Source organism: Gossypium hirsutum, chromosome A09, assembly GCF_007990345.1.
Source record: "Gossypium hirsutum isolate 1008001.06 chromosome A09, Gossypium_hirsutum_v2.1, whole genome shotgun sequence".
Classification (NCBI taxonomy): domain Eukaryota; kingdom Viridiplantae; phylum Streptophyta; class Magnoliopsida; order Malvales; family Malvaceae; genus Gossypium; species Gossypium hirsutum.
In genome coordinates, this window is record NC_053432.1 from 75,030,650 (window position 1) to 75,047,544 (window position 16,895).

Here is a 16,895-nt window from a genome sequence, read left to right on the forward strand (position 1 = left end):
AAATATGCTACAAAAGTAATTTTAAAATTTTAATCGGTTAAAATAGACTAGTGACATTTTTAGGGTGTGGTGTGATTACATCTCTTCCACTGCACCATAGGCTTGTCATCCAAAAGTAATATTGTGCTGCGATTGCATAATTTTTTATATAGGTCTTATTGTCTTTGAGCTAAACGAAGATTCAAAAGAACCTATAGTTTGATTATCAATTTTTCAATTTGATTCTTAGTTTTTCATACAAAGTTTATTTTTTATTTTATTTTTAAAAAATTAGTAGATTTTAAATATTATTTAATGATGTTTTAAAATCATTTATATAATTATTTCTGAAAATAATAATTTTTCAAGTAAATAAAAAATAATTAATAACTCCTAAATAATATATTTTGAAAAATAATTTTTATACCATATTTTAATTTATTTTTACTATTTCGAATATTAAATAATTATTTTTATATCATAAAATTTTAAGTTGTAAAATTAAATAAATATAAAGTAAAATTCTATTTGATTTAATTCGATTTGATTCGGTTTGTAATATAAAAAAAACTATCCAAATATCACATTTAAATTAATTTTTCGTTGGCGTTTTTCTTTAAAAGTAATATGGTTTAGCTTTAAAGAGAGAGAGAGTAAATTTTAATTTCCATTTAGTGTGTCTTTAATCCTAATAGTTTCAAACTTGCAATATAATAAGTTAATTTTAATATTTTAATATATATATGAAAGGAAAAATATTCGGCATAGTCTTTTAAAGTTTTTAGATTTCACAAGTAGAATTAATCATTGACAACCGTCAAGTAGGATGATAATAAAATATTAAAAAATTAATATTGAATAAAGGATATATTGTGTGAAATAAAAAAGAATATTATCAATATATCAAATGTTAATATGAAAATTTTAATTTGATCTCATTTTATTTAATATTATTTTATGTTTACTCTTTATACATGCCAAACACAAAATAATTGAATTTATTTTTAAATATATATAATTAATTTAAAATCAAAATTTTATATGTATAATTGAGTAAAAGAAATCAAAATTCACCAAAAACATTTGATAAAAGTATTTATCCCTATCATATAAAAACAAAAAGCAAAACAAAAGCATTGTTAAATTACAGTGCTGGAGCATTTCAATCAGGGTCATAGGCTTAGGCCTCGTTCTTTAGCTAACAACAGATTTTCACTCTTGCCCTCGAATTTACATGTAAAATCTAACGAATATGTCTGTGTCTCTACGCCTAAACAAGCAAATCGGCATATGCACCAAGTCCTTGTTTGACTAGGCATTGCTTTAGCTTGTACAATGCCCGGCTCTCTAGCTGCCTCACCCGTTCCTTAGATAATCCAAATATGTTTCCTATCTCAGACAGAGAATTCTCTTTACTTTCTTCAATACCGAACCGTAGCTTGATTATCTTCCTTTCTTTTGGGCTGAGAACACGTAGAAGGTTGCGCACGTGCTGCCGCATTAGTTGCTTTGCCACACTAACATCTGGGATCTCAATACCGGAGTCTGGTGTTACCTCCTGCAGTTCAGGATAAGAACAAAGAATTAGCTTCATATTTTTAAGGAAATTTTAAGAATTTCTACATGAGTTGGTGTTGTTCCCTCAAAAAAACCTATTTCTGCAACCATTTGCATGAAAATTGGCCTATCTTTTGCCATCCATATCATCAAGAAACTAGATGCTATCCACACAGGGACCAAGCTTAAACCGAGGCATTACCTGAAAGGTGGTATCCTGGTCTGTCCATACAGGTTGTTGCATAGAAAGCGGCGTCCTTGTTGTGAACAGAAACTTATCCAACTTTTGAACTGTAATTCCAACACGTGTTGCTAGTTCTTCTTTGGAAGGACAATGATTTCCTTCTCGAATGTATGATCTCTTTGCCTTCACTACTTTGCCCAAGAGGCTGTATGCATTCTCCTGAAAACATTAAGTAGGTTCTTTGCTGGTATGATGCTTCTCAAATATATAAAAAGTTATATGCCTGACTTAAACATATAATAAACTCATATCATCTCCAGCAACTTGAAGAGATATTGTCTCATCCATTATTATTATGTTAGCAAAAAAACTATAAACTTTCAATATACCTACAATACCATGTTAAGGTAGCATACATGATATCAAGCATAAACACAAGAAATTGTAATTACCGGCAAACGAATGGTTCTGGAATGTTGCACAATAGACTTTGTAATTGTTTGCCGTATCCACCAGTAAGAATAGGTGGCAAATCGGCATCCAACTTGTGGTTTGAACTTCTCGACACTTTTAATAAGCCCCATACTTCCCTCCTGCAGCAGATCCTGAAGGTTCATACCACGGCCCTGATATTGTTTAGCAACATGAACCACCATACGGAAGTTCGCGTACACCAATTTTTCCCGGCTTCTGTTTCCATTGTGGATTTCTGCCTGCAAGGCTGAACAACTAAGACCAATGGCTTCAGCCCATTCAACCAAGGTCGGTTCACACCCAAACTGAGATTGAAGCTTACTCTTCAGCTTCTCTAATCTCATCAAATCCTGTACATGTTACATGCATCGTGAATAAGACCTTTCATTAACCAAATATTCTCTATTTTCCATGACTTAAGTTAAAAAAAAGGGCAGGATTGACCTGAACTTGAACTATTAATTCGGACTCTTCTTTAGCAGTCAAGAGTTGTGTTGTCTCAGGACCCCTTAAGAACAATCTAAGGGGATCGTTGGGATCATAACTTCCACTAGCCTTTTTTCTTACATTTGTCTTTCGTGAACTATAGGTCTCAGAAATCATAAATTTAGATGGTATCCTCCTTCGTTTAGACTGTCTCTCTAAACGTCTTGTTGACCTAACTGTAGGTGCTTCGTCCTCCTCGACTGGCAATGTAAATGAATTAGCCGACCCCAAACTGCAATAGCATTAGTTATCAGTCTTTGAAGAGTATAATTAGTCTAGAACACTAGTGCAACCAGGAAGACAAGATCAAAGCTAACCTATTAGAAATTGAATCATCAAGGTCTAATTTGAGGTCCTCAGCTAATGCTAAAGCTTGTTTAGAAGCTGACAAAGCATTCTTAGCAAGGGCCAATATAGTACTTGGTTCAACATTCATAATCTCCTCAGTATCAGCTGCAACAGACTGCATATACAAGGAAGATGATGGATTTTCCCCTAATTCCAAGACTGACAATCTGAATGAAAGAAAAAAATAAGGCAATACATGAGGATGCAATTCAAGGGAAAGGATTGCCGTCGCAACTATTTAATGCAGGAAGCAGTCAATGAGGCTTAGTTCATTTACAATTGCCTTAAATCAGGCCACTGGAGCATCTGCTGTTCAAAGTTGTTGGAGGCCTTCTCTTCATGAAGTGTTGTCCCATTCTCAACCTGCTGTTTGTCTGTTGGCCCCTAAGATTGAACAAGGATTTGCAAATATTTGAGGAAGGATATCAACAAAATGACCAAAAACAAACACTAAAAAGGCAAGTGTGCAAATTACATAATACATATATGTTGTGCATAGATAAACAAGAGTCTCACTGGATATGCTTTATCTTCCTTAAAGTATTGCAAGATAGGCAGAGGTCTGCAGTCATCGCGCTGCTCTTGTGAGAGAACTGATGTAGGAAAATGCCTAGCTACCGAATTAATCGGAATAGATGTTGCAGCAGCAGCAGCCGCTTGCTCGTGAAACATTGAAACTGCATAGTTGTATTGTGTATACATTGTCATTCAGTACTTAGTATTATTAACTCAGGAAATTGAGAGCAAAACACACAGTCATACATAAATAGATATAGGCACTTCTGCTATCTATCTATCCATCCATCAATATCTCCATATAGATGCACAACTTTCTCAGGAACCTGGAAGTTATAATAAGCATATATAAACGATTTACAAGACAGCTGCCTAAAATGGGAGAATTTATGTATTTAACATAAAAGCAAATTGAACAATAAAAAAGTAACAGTAATTTCCCAGTTCTACGATGTGACTATATAACCCATTTCCAAGACCAACTACAACACAAACAAAATTGCTTCAACAAGAAAAGCCCAATGAAGTTATATATATATCAAGTACCAGAGGCGCAAAACAAATAGAAAAAAAAAGAAAAGTGGGTAATTTACTAGAACTCAGAAACAATAGATATGGATGTTACCTGAAGAAGATGGTGATGAAGAGACAGAATTCTTAAGTTGGGTTCTCGTAGAAAAAGATGGAGGAAGAGAGAGAAATTTCCTTGCAGCTTCCATTGATGGCAAGTAACTATTGTGTTTCTCTACAATATGCAGCTTCTGTTAATTAATACACTACTTGTTTTCTTGTTCTGGCTGGGGTACGTGTGTTTCTGTATGTTCGAATGCCTTCCGAGTGTTCTTTTTGTAGATAAAGAACAAGAAGCAGAGCAATGAGCCAGCGAAAAGATATATACTCTTATTTATTTACATTTCCACCCCCTCAAAAGAAATGGATATGGTTGGGCTACCTTTTGCTTGAAAGCGAAACCCCTGGGATATTTTTTTATATTTTTGTCGGCCTCCAACCTAAGTTTAGGCCCTGCTCCATTTTGTTCAGAAGCCCAATTTTAAGTCATTTGTTATAATAGCTTTGCTCAAACCCAATATCCAACTCTATTGTGCTTTTAATTCAATTTTAACTGAAATTTAGTATGATTACGAATGGATGAAGCGACAAGACAGAGAGAGGCAAAGGCATGCATTATGGCGGAAATGAGTGTTGCAAATACCGAGATTGGTCAAATTTGTGTGGCAGTCTGTCAGACAACTCACACACCTCCGGTTTTATTCAAAACTACAAACAACCCAATATAGGATGGGGTCACATTGCCCACTTCTCTCACCTCTCTTTTCCTTACTTTTCCCATTTAACTCTGCCATTTACTTGTGGGGATTTAATTTAAATAATATAAAAATATTAACTACTCAATAGTTCACAATGTTAAGTCACCGTGTTTGGAAAGTTATTTGATAATTACTTTTAAATGTAATTATTTGAAGATATGCAAAGTTAACATATTTGAATAATTATTAGAGTAATTATATTAATAATTATATTTAATTTTAATTTTAAAAAATTATTTGTATACAAGTTATAAAAGTTATATTATAAGTATGAACACATATAAGTGTTTAGGATTGTTATAGCAAAAAGATATTATATTATAAATCTTAAAAAATATATATTATAAAAATAATTTGTGTATTTTATAAAGTTATAACAAAAATATATCTATAAATTATTATAAAAAATAATTTTTTTATAATGAATAAAAACACTCCCATAAATTAGGAATGGGCAAAACTAGTGAAATCTTCCTGTCAAGAAATATGAGCATCATCCTCAAGTAATCGTATAACATATCTTGGTGAATCTTCGAAGCGAGTTAATTGATTTAGCCTTCCTATTGTCACATTCGCCAAACAATCAGCTATCGTGTTGTTTTCACGCAAGATGTATCTAAATTTTATCTTCCAATCATTATGACACCATTCATGGATTAACTAGACTTCTCTAATATTGCTAATTGATCCAAAACCATTACGGATAGTATAATTTGAAGATATTCAATAATTTACTATTTTTGTCTCAAGATAATTCTTTTTTGAGTAAGTATCTTTGAAGCTTAATAAATTTTTTGGTGATTTTGATGAAAGTAATGCATCACTTATAATAATTTATCCCTTCGATTAATTTTGCACTGCCTGATATGTTATTAGCATTTACATTGTTTGTTAGTAAATGAGGAAAATATTTTTTTCTCTTTTAAGTATAATATATGTTATATCACAATTTACAAGATATACATCTTTACTATTGATTTTGGATCCAACCAAAAAACCAAAGTAATTTTTAATCTTCAACTAAATAAAATACACCATAAAAAAATGTTACTATATTAAAAACATATAACATTTGAAAAATATAAATATATATATTTTTTAAAAATGAAAAAAAATTATTCAAATATTCTTATTTATTTTCATTAATCTTCCACTTTAGGTAGAATTACGATGTTAATATTAAATTATGACAATTGCTCATTCTATTATCATCATTTTTATTTTGTATATAGTTATAAGTGTTATTATGACATTTATTTTTAAAAATGTTTAACTCGGGTCCATAAGTCCATTTACTCAAAAAATATATATATAATTTTTAGACAATATTCATTTTATAAAATAAACAGATAATATAAATACAAAGCACTAATTATAAGTAAAATATTAACGAATTAAAAATATCATAATAAATAAAACAGTAATAAAAGTCTAATAGATAAATTATGTGAAATTTATTTTAAATAAATAAATATGAATAACTGGCATGTCAAAATAAAAATTATTTTTCATTTATTGGGGAATTTGTCTACCAATATTTAATTGGTATTTTATTTCTTTATACTTAGCCACATTCATATAATCTTTTGTCATATAGATAAGTAAAAGATGTTAAGTTTCAAATGTATCATAAATTACAAATATCATAATAAATATTTAGGAAATGTACAAAAAGCTTTCAATTTTTTTTAAAAAAAAAATATTAAATCCCTACTTAATTTTTCACTTATTTGGGTATTTGAACTTTCAAAATATATCAAAAATATTCTCAAACTTTTTTAAAAAAAGCAATTAAGCCCCTACTTTTTTTTTGCACTCAATTGAGTACTTGAACTTTCAAAATGCATCAAAAAGGCCCTCAAACTTTTTTAGAAAAAGCAATTAAGCCCCTACTTTTTTTTTGCACTCAATTGGGTACTTGAACTTTCAAAATACATCAAAAAGACCCTCAAACTTTTTCAAAAAAAAAACAATTAAGTACCTGCTTTTATTAAAAATTATAAAAAAAATAAAAGCTATAAAAGCTATAAATTTTATTAAATTTTTAATAAAAAATTTCAAATATAAAAAATTTATTAAAATTTTAAAAAATATAAAAATTTAAAATTTTGTAAAAACCAAAAAAAATATAAAATATATATAAATATAAAAATTAGAAAATTTTATAAAGTTGTAAGAAAGTTATACAAAATGTAAAGAAATATAAATTTCGTAAATTTTTTTATAAAAATTATCGTACAAAAAGAAGCATTTTATAATTTTTCTATAAGTTTTATTGATTTTTATTTTTTTATTTTATCATTTTCACCACATGTCACGCTGTGTTGCGACACGTGATAACTTTAATTGAAAAAAAATATGAGTCATTAATTTTTTTATGATTTTTAAAAAATTTATAATTTTTTTTTATTTTTTTTTATTTTTATAAAAAAATTCTAATTTTAATAAATTTTAAATTTTTATTTTCATTTTTATTAAAATTTAATAATTTATTATTATTTATAATTTTTTTTCTAATTTTTAATAAAAGCAGGGCTTAATTGCTTTTTTGAAAATTTTTGTGGGTCTTTTTGATGCATTTTGAAAGTTCAAGAACGCAACTGAGTGGAAAAAAAAGCAGGGGCTTAATTGAATTTTTTTGAAGAAATTTGAAGGCCTTTTTGATACATTGAAAGTTCAAGTACTCAATTAAGTGCAACAAGTAAAAGGAGGAGTTTAATTATTATTATTTTTAATTTAAGGGTTTTTTTTTTACATTCTTAAACCAATTTATTACTTTTCATGATCTTTTGTACGTATTTAAGATTTTTAAAAGTAAAATCATATAAATATCATCTAATCCAAACAATGATTAATTAAAACAAATCATTTATCGCTCACTTTCAAAAATAAATATAATTGGCAACATTTTAGACAAATTATCTTTCCCTTATGTCATTGCAAATAAAGGGAATAGGATTCATTCACTTCTAGAAATGAACATACAATATACTTGTCATAAAAAAAATTAAAATAGAGAACTTTTTATAATTTAAGTAATTGAATTGAGTGGCCCTATTAAGTTTTATGTACACATGTATAAGATAAGCACTTTTGACATTTAAGCTTCAATTTAGTGGTACAAATGATTTTTATTTTAATATTATGAAAAAAAATGTAACTCGTGACATACAAAATAACATATTTTGTAATGAGAAACATATTAAAACTCATTAATGTTATTTTCACTGTTTTTATTTTTATTGCTGTAAAAAAATTAAGATCTTAATCAGGCTTCAAATCAATTTTTTATTTTCTTCTAACGCACAATTTTTTAACAATAAAATCATCATTGTTTGCTAATTGGCTTTAATATCATTGTCACAAAAGTCATTGTTCCATTTCCTTTTTAATTGAAGTTTGTGTGAAATTACGTTTGAGTATCACATGAAAAAATTCTCTTAAGGATCAAATAAAATCAGATATTATTTCAATAAAAATTCCCTATAACCGAAGCAAATTATTACCTTTATGTTTTCACATGACACTTTCCTTGTTTCTCTTAAAGAAGTGAAAGGAAATGCTATGAAAAAGACATATTTCGCCAGGTAAAATATCTCAAATTTAGAGAAGAAAACTGCTTATTGAAGAATGAAAATTTATATCTATATTAATATTTAAAGTTTTGGGGGAGTTAATTAGATTTTAATTCAGTTGTTATTAAAAAAATATTATTTTATTAGATAATTATTGTTACCCACATATTGAATGTGCGATATTATCATTTTATTTAAAATACCGAATAAAAATAAATTTATCTAAAATAAATAAAAAGGAAAAAGCAATTATTGTAGAGTTGTAACGGAGGCAAAATTTTGGGCAAAGATACTATCAACCCAAATAGAAGTGCCGAAAGGGGGATCCACCGAAACAACATCTAATAAGTGGGCCCCACAATAGGACCCGACCCAAGAATCACTTCAGGAAGATCAACGAAACCCTAGAACGACACATCAGCTGGAGTCTTAACGTGAAGACAAATCCCACCCCTCCCCTCTTTTAATCAATCTCACATCTCACCTTTAAAAAGAGACTCTCCTTTACTCTTTGTGGGGTCGCCTCAATCCCACGCCGCTCCTCCACCCTCTCTTTTTTATATTCTTTTTTAATAAAAAACCTAAACCTTTTATTAAGCTTTGCTATGAGCTCTGAAATGGCGTTCCACAAATTTTCCGCCACCTCCAACCGCACTAACTCCAACCTTAACTCTTCACTCGCCGGCGAGTCTACTCCCAAGGCCCAACTCCGGAAACCCATTCCTTTGACTTCTAAAGATCGTCACACCAAAGTGAATGGCCGTGGCCGTCGTGTTCGGATGCCGGCTCTTTGTGCAGCTCGGATCTTTCAACTCACTCGAGAACTCGGTCATCGCTCCGACGGTGAGACCATTGAATGGCTGCTCCGTCAAGCTGAGCCATCTATCATTGCTGCCACTGGGTCCGGCACCACCCCCGCCGCCCATGAAATCTCTTGTGCCTCTGGGCTCACTACAACTTCTTCGCCTACGGAATCGTGTCAGCTGCACCCAGTAGGGATTGGTAGCGGCGTCGTGGCGGGGATGTATACCGTGACAACGCCGCCACCGAGTTGCCGGCTGGACTTGTGCCAGCCAATGGGGTTTCAGTATTCAACTGTAGGGAGAAATGGGTATCAACATATGCCGTTTACAGCGTTGCTTTTGCAGCCGACGGCGGCTGCGGAGGAAGAGCAGCAGGTGGGAAAGGAAGAGGAGGAAGAGAAAAGGCATCAAGAGTAGAGATCTCAAAGTACAGCCATCAGCCACATATATAAAATAATATATTTATTGTCGAGTAGTATTTGCATATTTAGTTTAGATTTTTAGAATTTGATCAGATGATAGATGCTAGACCTTTGAGAAATTGGAAATGGTTTCTTTGTGTCATCGTTGTAAATTACTGAGGAATGCATTGGAAATGAAGTATTGCCAGTTTTTTTTAAGGTTTACTGTTATTCTTATTCTGTTTGGTTTGCCAGAAAGTGCGGCTGTGAATTGAAAAAAAAAAGTGATGAAAATGGAGAAAATGAGCCCCACATTGATTAAATTCATGAGATGTAAGATAAGATTCAAACAAAAACAATTTTTTTTATTATTGAATTTAGAAGCCGAGGACTTTTTTTCCTTTTTATTTTGTTAAACTTGATTTCTTTCGCCACATTGGAAAGTGAGGTTTACATTAGTCCTCCCTATAACAATATGGTAAGGATTGTATTTTAGGCTTAAGCAAAAGGAAATAAAGTAAATCAGTTTTTTTATTTATTAAAAGGTTGATCTTTTTAGCCATCATTATATCATATTTTATGTTATATTCCTTTACCTAACAACTTTTTACTAATTTAGTTCTTTATATTAATCTTTTTATCTTATTTTTTAAAACGAAATTAAGCTTTAAAACAAACATTCTAATAAAAAATTAAATTATTTTATATTTTTAAAAAAATTAATTTTTTTTAAATTTTTATTGACGTGACACTATAACATTAGTAACACGCTACATTATTGTTATAATGATCACGTTATTGTTGTAACGGTCAATATTAATTAAACAACCTATTTAATTAATTTTAAGGTTAAATTAAATGTAAAAAGTTTGATTGATTTTTTCAAAAATTCATAATAACATTTCGAAAAAAAGTTAACTGACTACCACTTTATTGAGAGAAGGAAACAAGTCGAAAGCATCAAAACATTATTGGGCATATTTCACCAATCTCGTTGTCTTGGGAACAAAAACCGATTTAGAAAGAATTAAAAACTCAGTAAAAGCCTTAAAGAAAACTTCTACCTCCTTCTATAATGAATACCCATAAACCTAACTAACGAATTCACGATTTCTTATTATCTTTCAACAGAAAGCTTCTTTGATTTATTTCCCTGTGTAATATCACAATTTTTAATTTTTAATTTTTAATTTTTAATATAATACTTAAAATTTTTCATAGTCTCTTTTTAACCCGTAAAAGAAAAATACATTTTAACGCACTCAACCCACATCCTCTTCTACGAGCAATAATACTAATACCAACTAAGCTAAGACTTAATTACAAAAAACTAATATCAAATTAAAAATAATTATAACTTAAATTTTAAGTTACATGTACAAAAATAGATAATAATAGATTGGAGTTACGCTATTTACAAATTAATTCTCTATTACAACCTCTTACATCAAATTTTAATAAAATTATTTCTATTCCCTAGTGAAATAAATTAAAATTTTATTTCAATAAAATGTTTATATTTTATATAAAAAGTGTATTAGTTATATTTTATTGAATGAAAATAATCTTTAATAAAATGAATTATATTTGTAATTTTTATTAAATATATAATATAAATTTTATTAATTAATATTATGAATATATTATAATCTTTTAATTTGAAAATTAAAATATATATATGATATGAATCTCAAATATTGTTAGAAGTGTAAAATAATCCTTTATTATGGGGATGGTATAACGAGAGAGGGTTGATTATATTAAATTGTTTTTGTATCTATTTTTATTTTGGAAAACATATATTTTTTGGTATTTGTTAATTTTTTCTGAATTTCTTTTTGAAAGTTTATTTTAATGAAATGAAACGTATTACGGATTATATATTTAAATTTGCCAAAAAAAATATTATTGAAGCATTACCCTTTATTTTATATTCTCTAGTGGAAGTTAAAATGTTTAGACTTTAACTTCAATTATTTTAAATATTATAATTAAATAAATTTTATAAATATATATTTCAAAACTACTTAATTCAGAGTTTTTATAATATATATATTTTTTCAAATTTGCTGGCATTTTTCTTTTTCATTGATAAACTATTTTTTACAAAACAAATACAAAAAAGTGAACTGTCAGTAAAACAAACCCACTCTTAATGAATCAATAAAGAACAAAGTATGTATAACAGATTTCTTTCAATTTATTTCATGCATGAAAGAATTAAGCTGTGAATATTTCATAAAATTCAAAGGGAATTAAAAAATATATCATACTGTTTCTCCTTACAATACAACTATCAAGTATGATTACATTTTATGGCAAGTCAGAGGGAGGAAATTATTGGAAGCCTGGCTCATCTTTGCAGTGTTAGTTCCCAAAATTCCACCATCTTTTCTTCCTTGGAACCTCGGATGAAGGAGGATCTAGAATCACGCACAAACCAAGATTTAGCAATATTTGAAGAATGATACTAAAACTAGGAACATGCAAATCCCTTTTTAAGTTCAATACAACATTAGATTCCCAAATTGTCCTATCAAGATTCATGTTATAGGCATTCCATAAGAAACTAAGCTAAGCATTCCCCTGTATTTGAAACAGTATGCATATAAAGAGTCATACACTGATATGTCAGTTTTTTCATGCAGGCCACATTGTTGGAATGTTAACACACTAGTACTGAAGGATCGGGGCAACATGTATTTGAATAAAAATGAACTTTGTGTGGATGGTAAAACAAAGAGGAAAATGTAATATAAATCACCTCCTTGGCAGTAGATTGAGTTGTAGTGAACTTCGGCCCAAAAACTCAAGAAAATAACTGCATCAGTACACATAAAGAAGTCGCAAGTGTTAGAATATACCAGCATAAAAAATGGGGTCTTCATCATCGATGTCGTTATTTCTACAAGTGACTTTTTGTTTAACATATATGCAAAAGTAATAATACCTCCAATTGGATGACAAAAGTGAATTAGAATTAGACGATTCTAAAATTCAACAAGAGGAGAAAAAGGAAAAACTAAGAGGTAGGCTTGCAAGAGAAGTAAGGGCTGAAAATCTTACCGCTTTTCATTTTTTCAAAGTTAGGAAGAATCTCGATGTAACAAGTGTCCTTAAAAGATGTAATGACAAAAATTCTAACACCATACTGCCAAAAAAAGGTAAAAGAAAGTTGGATGGTATTAGACATTTAAAAATGCATGGATACTTGATTGAAAGCAAATAGAAAGAAAAAGAATTATTAAGGGTTGCTCCAGATCAAGGAATTTGGGGGGGGGGGGCAGAGGAGAATATCCATTGCAACAGTTATTTGTAAATAAATATATGGTTAATTGGTAGTCGCAACACCATCTTCTTTCAAAGGAATCTGTTTGCTACTTTTATAACGCATACCCTGTCCGCAGCAGCCTGCAATGTAACATGATCACCCCACTCGCCACTCCTGGAATCATTCATAATTAGTATTAATATAGCTATTCTCTGCCCAAAAGCTTGAAAGATCAATAACAAGAAAGATTACTTTGACATCTTCTTCAAATAGTCTGTATAATCCATGGGGACATATCCTTCATATGCTTCAGGGTTAGATTTAAGCTGTGGCAAAACATGAAACTATTAATTAGCTACAGCAGGACCGATATGTACTATATACCTTAATAAACAAATGTATTGTTGAGTGTAAGCCAGTAATTTATTCCGGGACAACGAACCTGATTCACAATTTGTCGTCTCACAATTTTGTGATTATCAGGTGTATGAAATAACTGATGTGACAGTGCACGGAACTGGAAAAGCAAAATAATTGACCATAAATTTTATAGCTGAATGCACAATTCAAACTAAAACATAACAAGAGAACACACCTGACAGTTGCCATCTCCCTGAACCTTGAGCTCCATGAAACCATATACCTGCAATCTGGATAGACAAAGAAATATATCTAGCATTAACCTTAAGTAGCTGATAAAACCAAATTACCAAGTCAGCCAACAACACCTTTCATGGAAAGAAAAAATGATGGATTTCTTATTCACGTTGCTCAAAGCATCAAACTCAACATGCTAAGATATGAAAAATGAAAAAGAGAACAGTATAAATAATACCTGCTTAACAACCTCTCATGATCAGACATTGCTTCATCAATTGATGGTATTTCGCCATTGATTCGAGGGACATGCTGCAACAAACAGATTTAAACACTATGAAGAAAATGGCAGAGATGCAGGATCATATGCATCAATAGAAATTAAATTCTTTTAACAATTTTAACTCAAAATCAGAACATCACATGTATGGACATAAAAGTAAAAAAATTAGAGAATTATGACACTTTTAAGGTAAACTTACAGGAATAGGAACCATTTGATTCAACCTCTTGCCTACTTCATCATCAAGTAAATAACCCTCAGTCAGCTCCAATGAGCCAGAATAATCCTCTGAATCACTGGGGCTAGAACTAGAGCATGAACTATGTAGCACCAAATCATCGGATTCATCCTGGCCATATTCATAGCCTGCACATTGTGGCAAATACGTTCTGAACAATGATAAGCAGATAAATACCATAAAAGAAATAAATATGCAGGGAAAACTTTCCAGCCACCTGAATAACAGTAGTCTGTTGTTGAAGGAGTAAGCCAATCATGAGGTTCACAGGATGCTTGCGACTGCTCTTCCCCAGCATGAGAAAATTCAGAAGTTTCTGCCACAGCAAGATGAGAGAATTCTTCCTGAAGGGTACGAGCAATGACCTCATCATTCTCTATCTGGCTGCTTTGTGTATCAGTATGACTATGACCTCTAAAATAGTATGTATGATGATAGATGTCACCAGCATCTTGCTGCACCATGTCATTATTATATACAGAATGGTAAAAAGGGTCGCCACCCAGAACCCAATGCACAAAATCTGAATCTTGCTGATACATAGTCATCAACTTCAAGTGAATTTTCCACCGAAAAAGATTACTTGATCACCACCTGAACAAACAATTCTCAGTTAGACTTTTGTTCACACGGAAAAACGAATTGGATATCCATCTTACATACACCGTGCATGAAGAAACAACTCATAAAACTGGAATTACCCTGAAAAAATCGAAGGCTCTACTTCAAGAATCAAAATAAGATGCTCCAGAAATATACTCATTATGGCAGGTTAGATTACAATCCTAGGAAACAATGACAAAAGCTACTTATTCTTCACTGAAATTGAGCAAATGATCAAGTTGATATTTATATATATATATTGTTTGAGGTTATTATAACTATTTCAAAATCAGTTATTTATACAGCACCAAGTTCTTCACAGAACTATTGTTATTACTGCTACTTTGTGGAAGTTTATCAAAATAAAACCTTAGAAAAAATAAATATAGTAACAACTGATTAAATTTAGTAGGAAAAGAAATTAAAAATCTCTAAATAAACAAATTATGAGCTTATCAGTTTGTTTTCTTCAATCTAAGGATACTTGTTCCTGTATATACCATTACAAAAGTTAGCACCATTCCTTATGACTTAAGAATCCAGGTAATCTTGTCTAAAAAGAAGCCCAAAAAGAAAAATAAAAAAGATAGTACTATCTTTTCAGCCTAAACCCTAAATTGGAATCAACTTTATCAAAAGCCAAAACCAATATTAGATTAAAAAAAGGGTTTGTTTTAATGGATTTCCATCATAACATACAATAAGATCGCGTTAGCCGTCTAAATTTACTTCAGGAATCAATTTTAATATATCCTAAAAGTTCAAAAAAGAACAAAAAAACCCTTAATTGGAAACAGTCAAATTAGATAAAATCGAGTTCTTTATTTACCCTTTTGATCTAGATTCTCATTCTATTGTAATATACTTTTCCACTTAGAAATTTCATTCCCAATAAAATAATGAAAATCTAATGGCTAAAAGTTTTACTAATTCTAAAAAATCTCTCTTGTCCATGCCTAGACATAACTTGCATTTCTCCAACATTATTTTCTTAGCAATAAAAAAAAATACATAACCATGGAATCAGAAATCAGGAAAAAAAATATACAACACATCAATTCAAAAAAAAAAAACTTATATGTCGAATCAAGCATAGAAACGCATACGAAGATTCCATCGAAATCCAAGCTTTAACGTTAAGCAATCTCAGAAATGAAAAAAGAAAAAAGAACACCCAGAATTCAGAAACACTAAAAAACAGTACCAATGAAAACCCAGAAACATATGATCATTCCCAAGTCCCAATTCAATCAAAAGAAGAGCCACAAAAATGGAATCTATAAGCACTCACCAAACCCAGAAAGCTTGAAACCTTGGTTTAAAGAGAAAAAAACAAGGAAGGAAAAGAAAACAATGAACTGTTGCTGTATTAATGGAGTACACAAGTGACAAAAAAGATAACGATCAAAACGTTTGAAATTTTTTTGAAAACCTCAGGAAAAAAAATGAATTAAACCAAATATGGCAATCTTATTTCACGTACTTATAAATAAACTGTTTCCCGCGGATGTTAATTAAAACGACAAGCACGCGTCAATCCGACCCGATTGCATACGGACGGCCTTTTTATCAATTAGTAATTTTTATTTTTTATTTTTATTTTTTAAATTTGAGTATGCAAAATCTAAGTGTTTGAGATGGGAGTTGTTACCTGATCTACGGCTGCGATTGTGTGATTTTAGTCCTGAATCCTGATTAAGGTGCTTCGAAAATGACACTTCTGACCTTTTATTTGAAATCAATTTAACGTCCAAAATGGTCCAAAAAAATCCCACAACCGCCTTACCATTTGATTAATGGATAATTTAATTTAATTATTTTAACAGTTGCATTTTTATATATATTTAGAATTTCCTCTGGAATTTATTTATTTTTCATATTTTAAAATATAAATTTAATTAATAACACCATTAGAATTATTCTTACTAAACTCAAAATCATTGCACATTTTTTCTATTTTATTAAATGACTATTAAATAAATATTTTGTTATTTTAAAATATTATATAATTTTTTTAAAAAAAAAGAAAGCTATTGAATTTAAATTTGAAAATTTAAAAAATAAAAGAATTAAGTTTTTAGAAAATAGAGTCAAATATGCAAAGGAAAAAAAGTTAAACATATTTATATTTTAAATTATTGTACTTTATTTATTTATTTATTTAAAAGAATAAAATTAAATATTGCCGCCACTAAAGCTATATATAATATAATTAATAATTTAATTTTCTACTAAAATATTTAATTCGGTGT

The 16,895-nt window shown here is 29.9% G+C and overlaps 3 protein-coding genes across 8 annotated transcripts; 1 reads left to right on the forward strand and 2 right to left on the reverse strand.

Moving 5' to 3' along the window:
• Positions 1-1,061: 1,061 nt before the first annotated feature.
• Positions 1,062-4,505, reverse strand: LOC121206201 (RNA polymerase sigma factor sigF, chloroplastic). Of its 2 annotated transcripts, none has more exons than XM_041076735.1 (8): positions 4,170-4,505; positions 3,545-3,705; positions 3,306-3,412; positions 2,998-3,195; positions 2,639-2,912; positions 2,173-2,544; positions 1,739-1,939; positions 1,062-1,537 (listed from the first exon to the last, which is right to left on the reverse strand). In XM_041076735.1, the coding sequence occupies exons 1-8, from the start codon at positions 4,261-4,263 to the stop codon at positions 1,250-1,252; spliced, it is 1,695 nt and encodes a 564-aa protein (XP_040932669.1). In that variant the 5' UTR covers positions 4,264-4,505; the 3' UTR covers positions 1,062-1,249. The 2 variants fall into 2 exon arrangements, with proteins under 2 accessions (XP_040932669.1, XP_040932670.1); XM_041076736.1 differs by having other exon boundaries at positions 3,312-3,412; positions 4,170-4,441.
• Positions 4,506-8,948: 4,443 nt separating this feature from the next.
• Positions 8,949-9,868, forward strand: LOC121206202 (transcription factor TCP11). The gene has a single exon (XM_041076737.1). It carries the CDS (start codon positions 9,053-9,055, stop codon positions 9,665-9,667), a length of 615 nt encoding a protein of 204 aa, XP_040932671.1. The 5' UTR covers positions 8,949-9,052; the 3' UTR covers positions 9,668-9,868.
• Positions 9,869-11,781: 1,913 nt separating this feature from the next.
• Positions 11,782-16,295, reverse strand: LOC107943577 (OVARIAN TUMOR DOMAIN-containing deubiquitinating enzyme 12). 5 transcript variants are annotated; one of them, XM_041076740.1, is made up of 11 exons: positions 16,127-16,295; positions 14,258-14,634; positions 14,002-14,168; positions 13,758-13,831; positions 13,518-13,572; positions 13,365-13,439; positions 13,175-13,248; positions 13,048-13,096; positions 12,718-12,802; positions 12,416-12,472; positions 11,782-12,074 (listed from the first exon to the last, which is right to left on the reverse strand). In XM_041076740.1, exons 2-11 carry the CDS (start codon positions 14,586-14,588, stop codon positions 12,019-12,021), a joined length of 1,023 nt encoding a protein of 340 aa, XP_040932674.1. In that variant the 5' UTR covers positions 14,589-14,634; positions 16,127-16,295; the 3' UTR covers positions 11,782-12,018. The 5 variants fall into 5 exon arrangements, with proteins under 5 accessions (XP_040932674.1, XP_040932672.1, XP_040932676.1 ...); XM_041076738.1 differs by having other exon boundaries at positions 15,935-16,183; XM_041076742.1 differs by lacking the exon at positions 16,127-16,295 and adding an exon at positions 15,848-15,936.
• Positions 16,296-16,895: the final 600 nt, after the last annotated feature.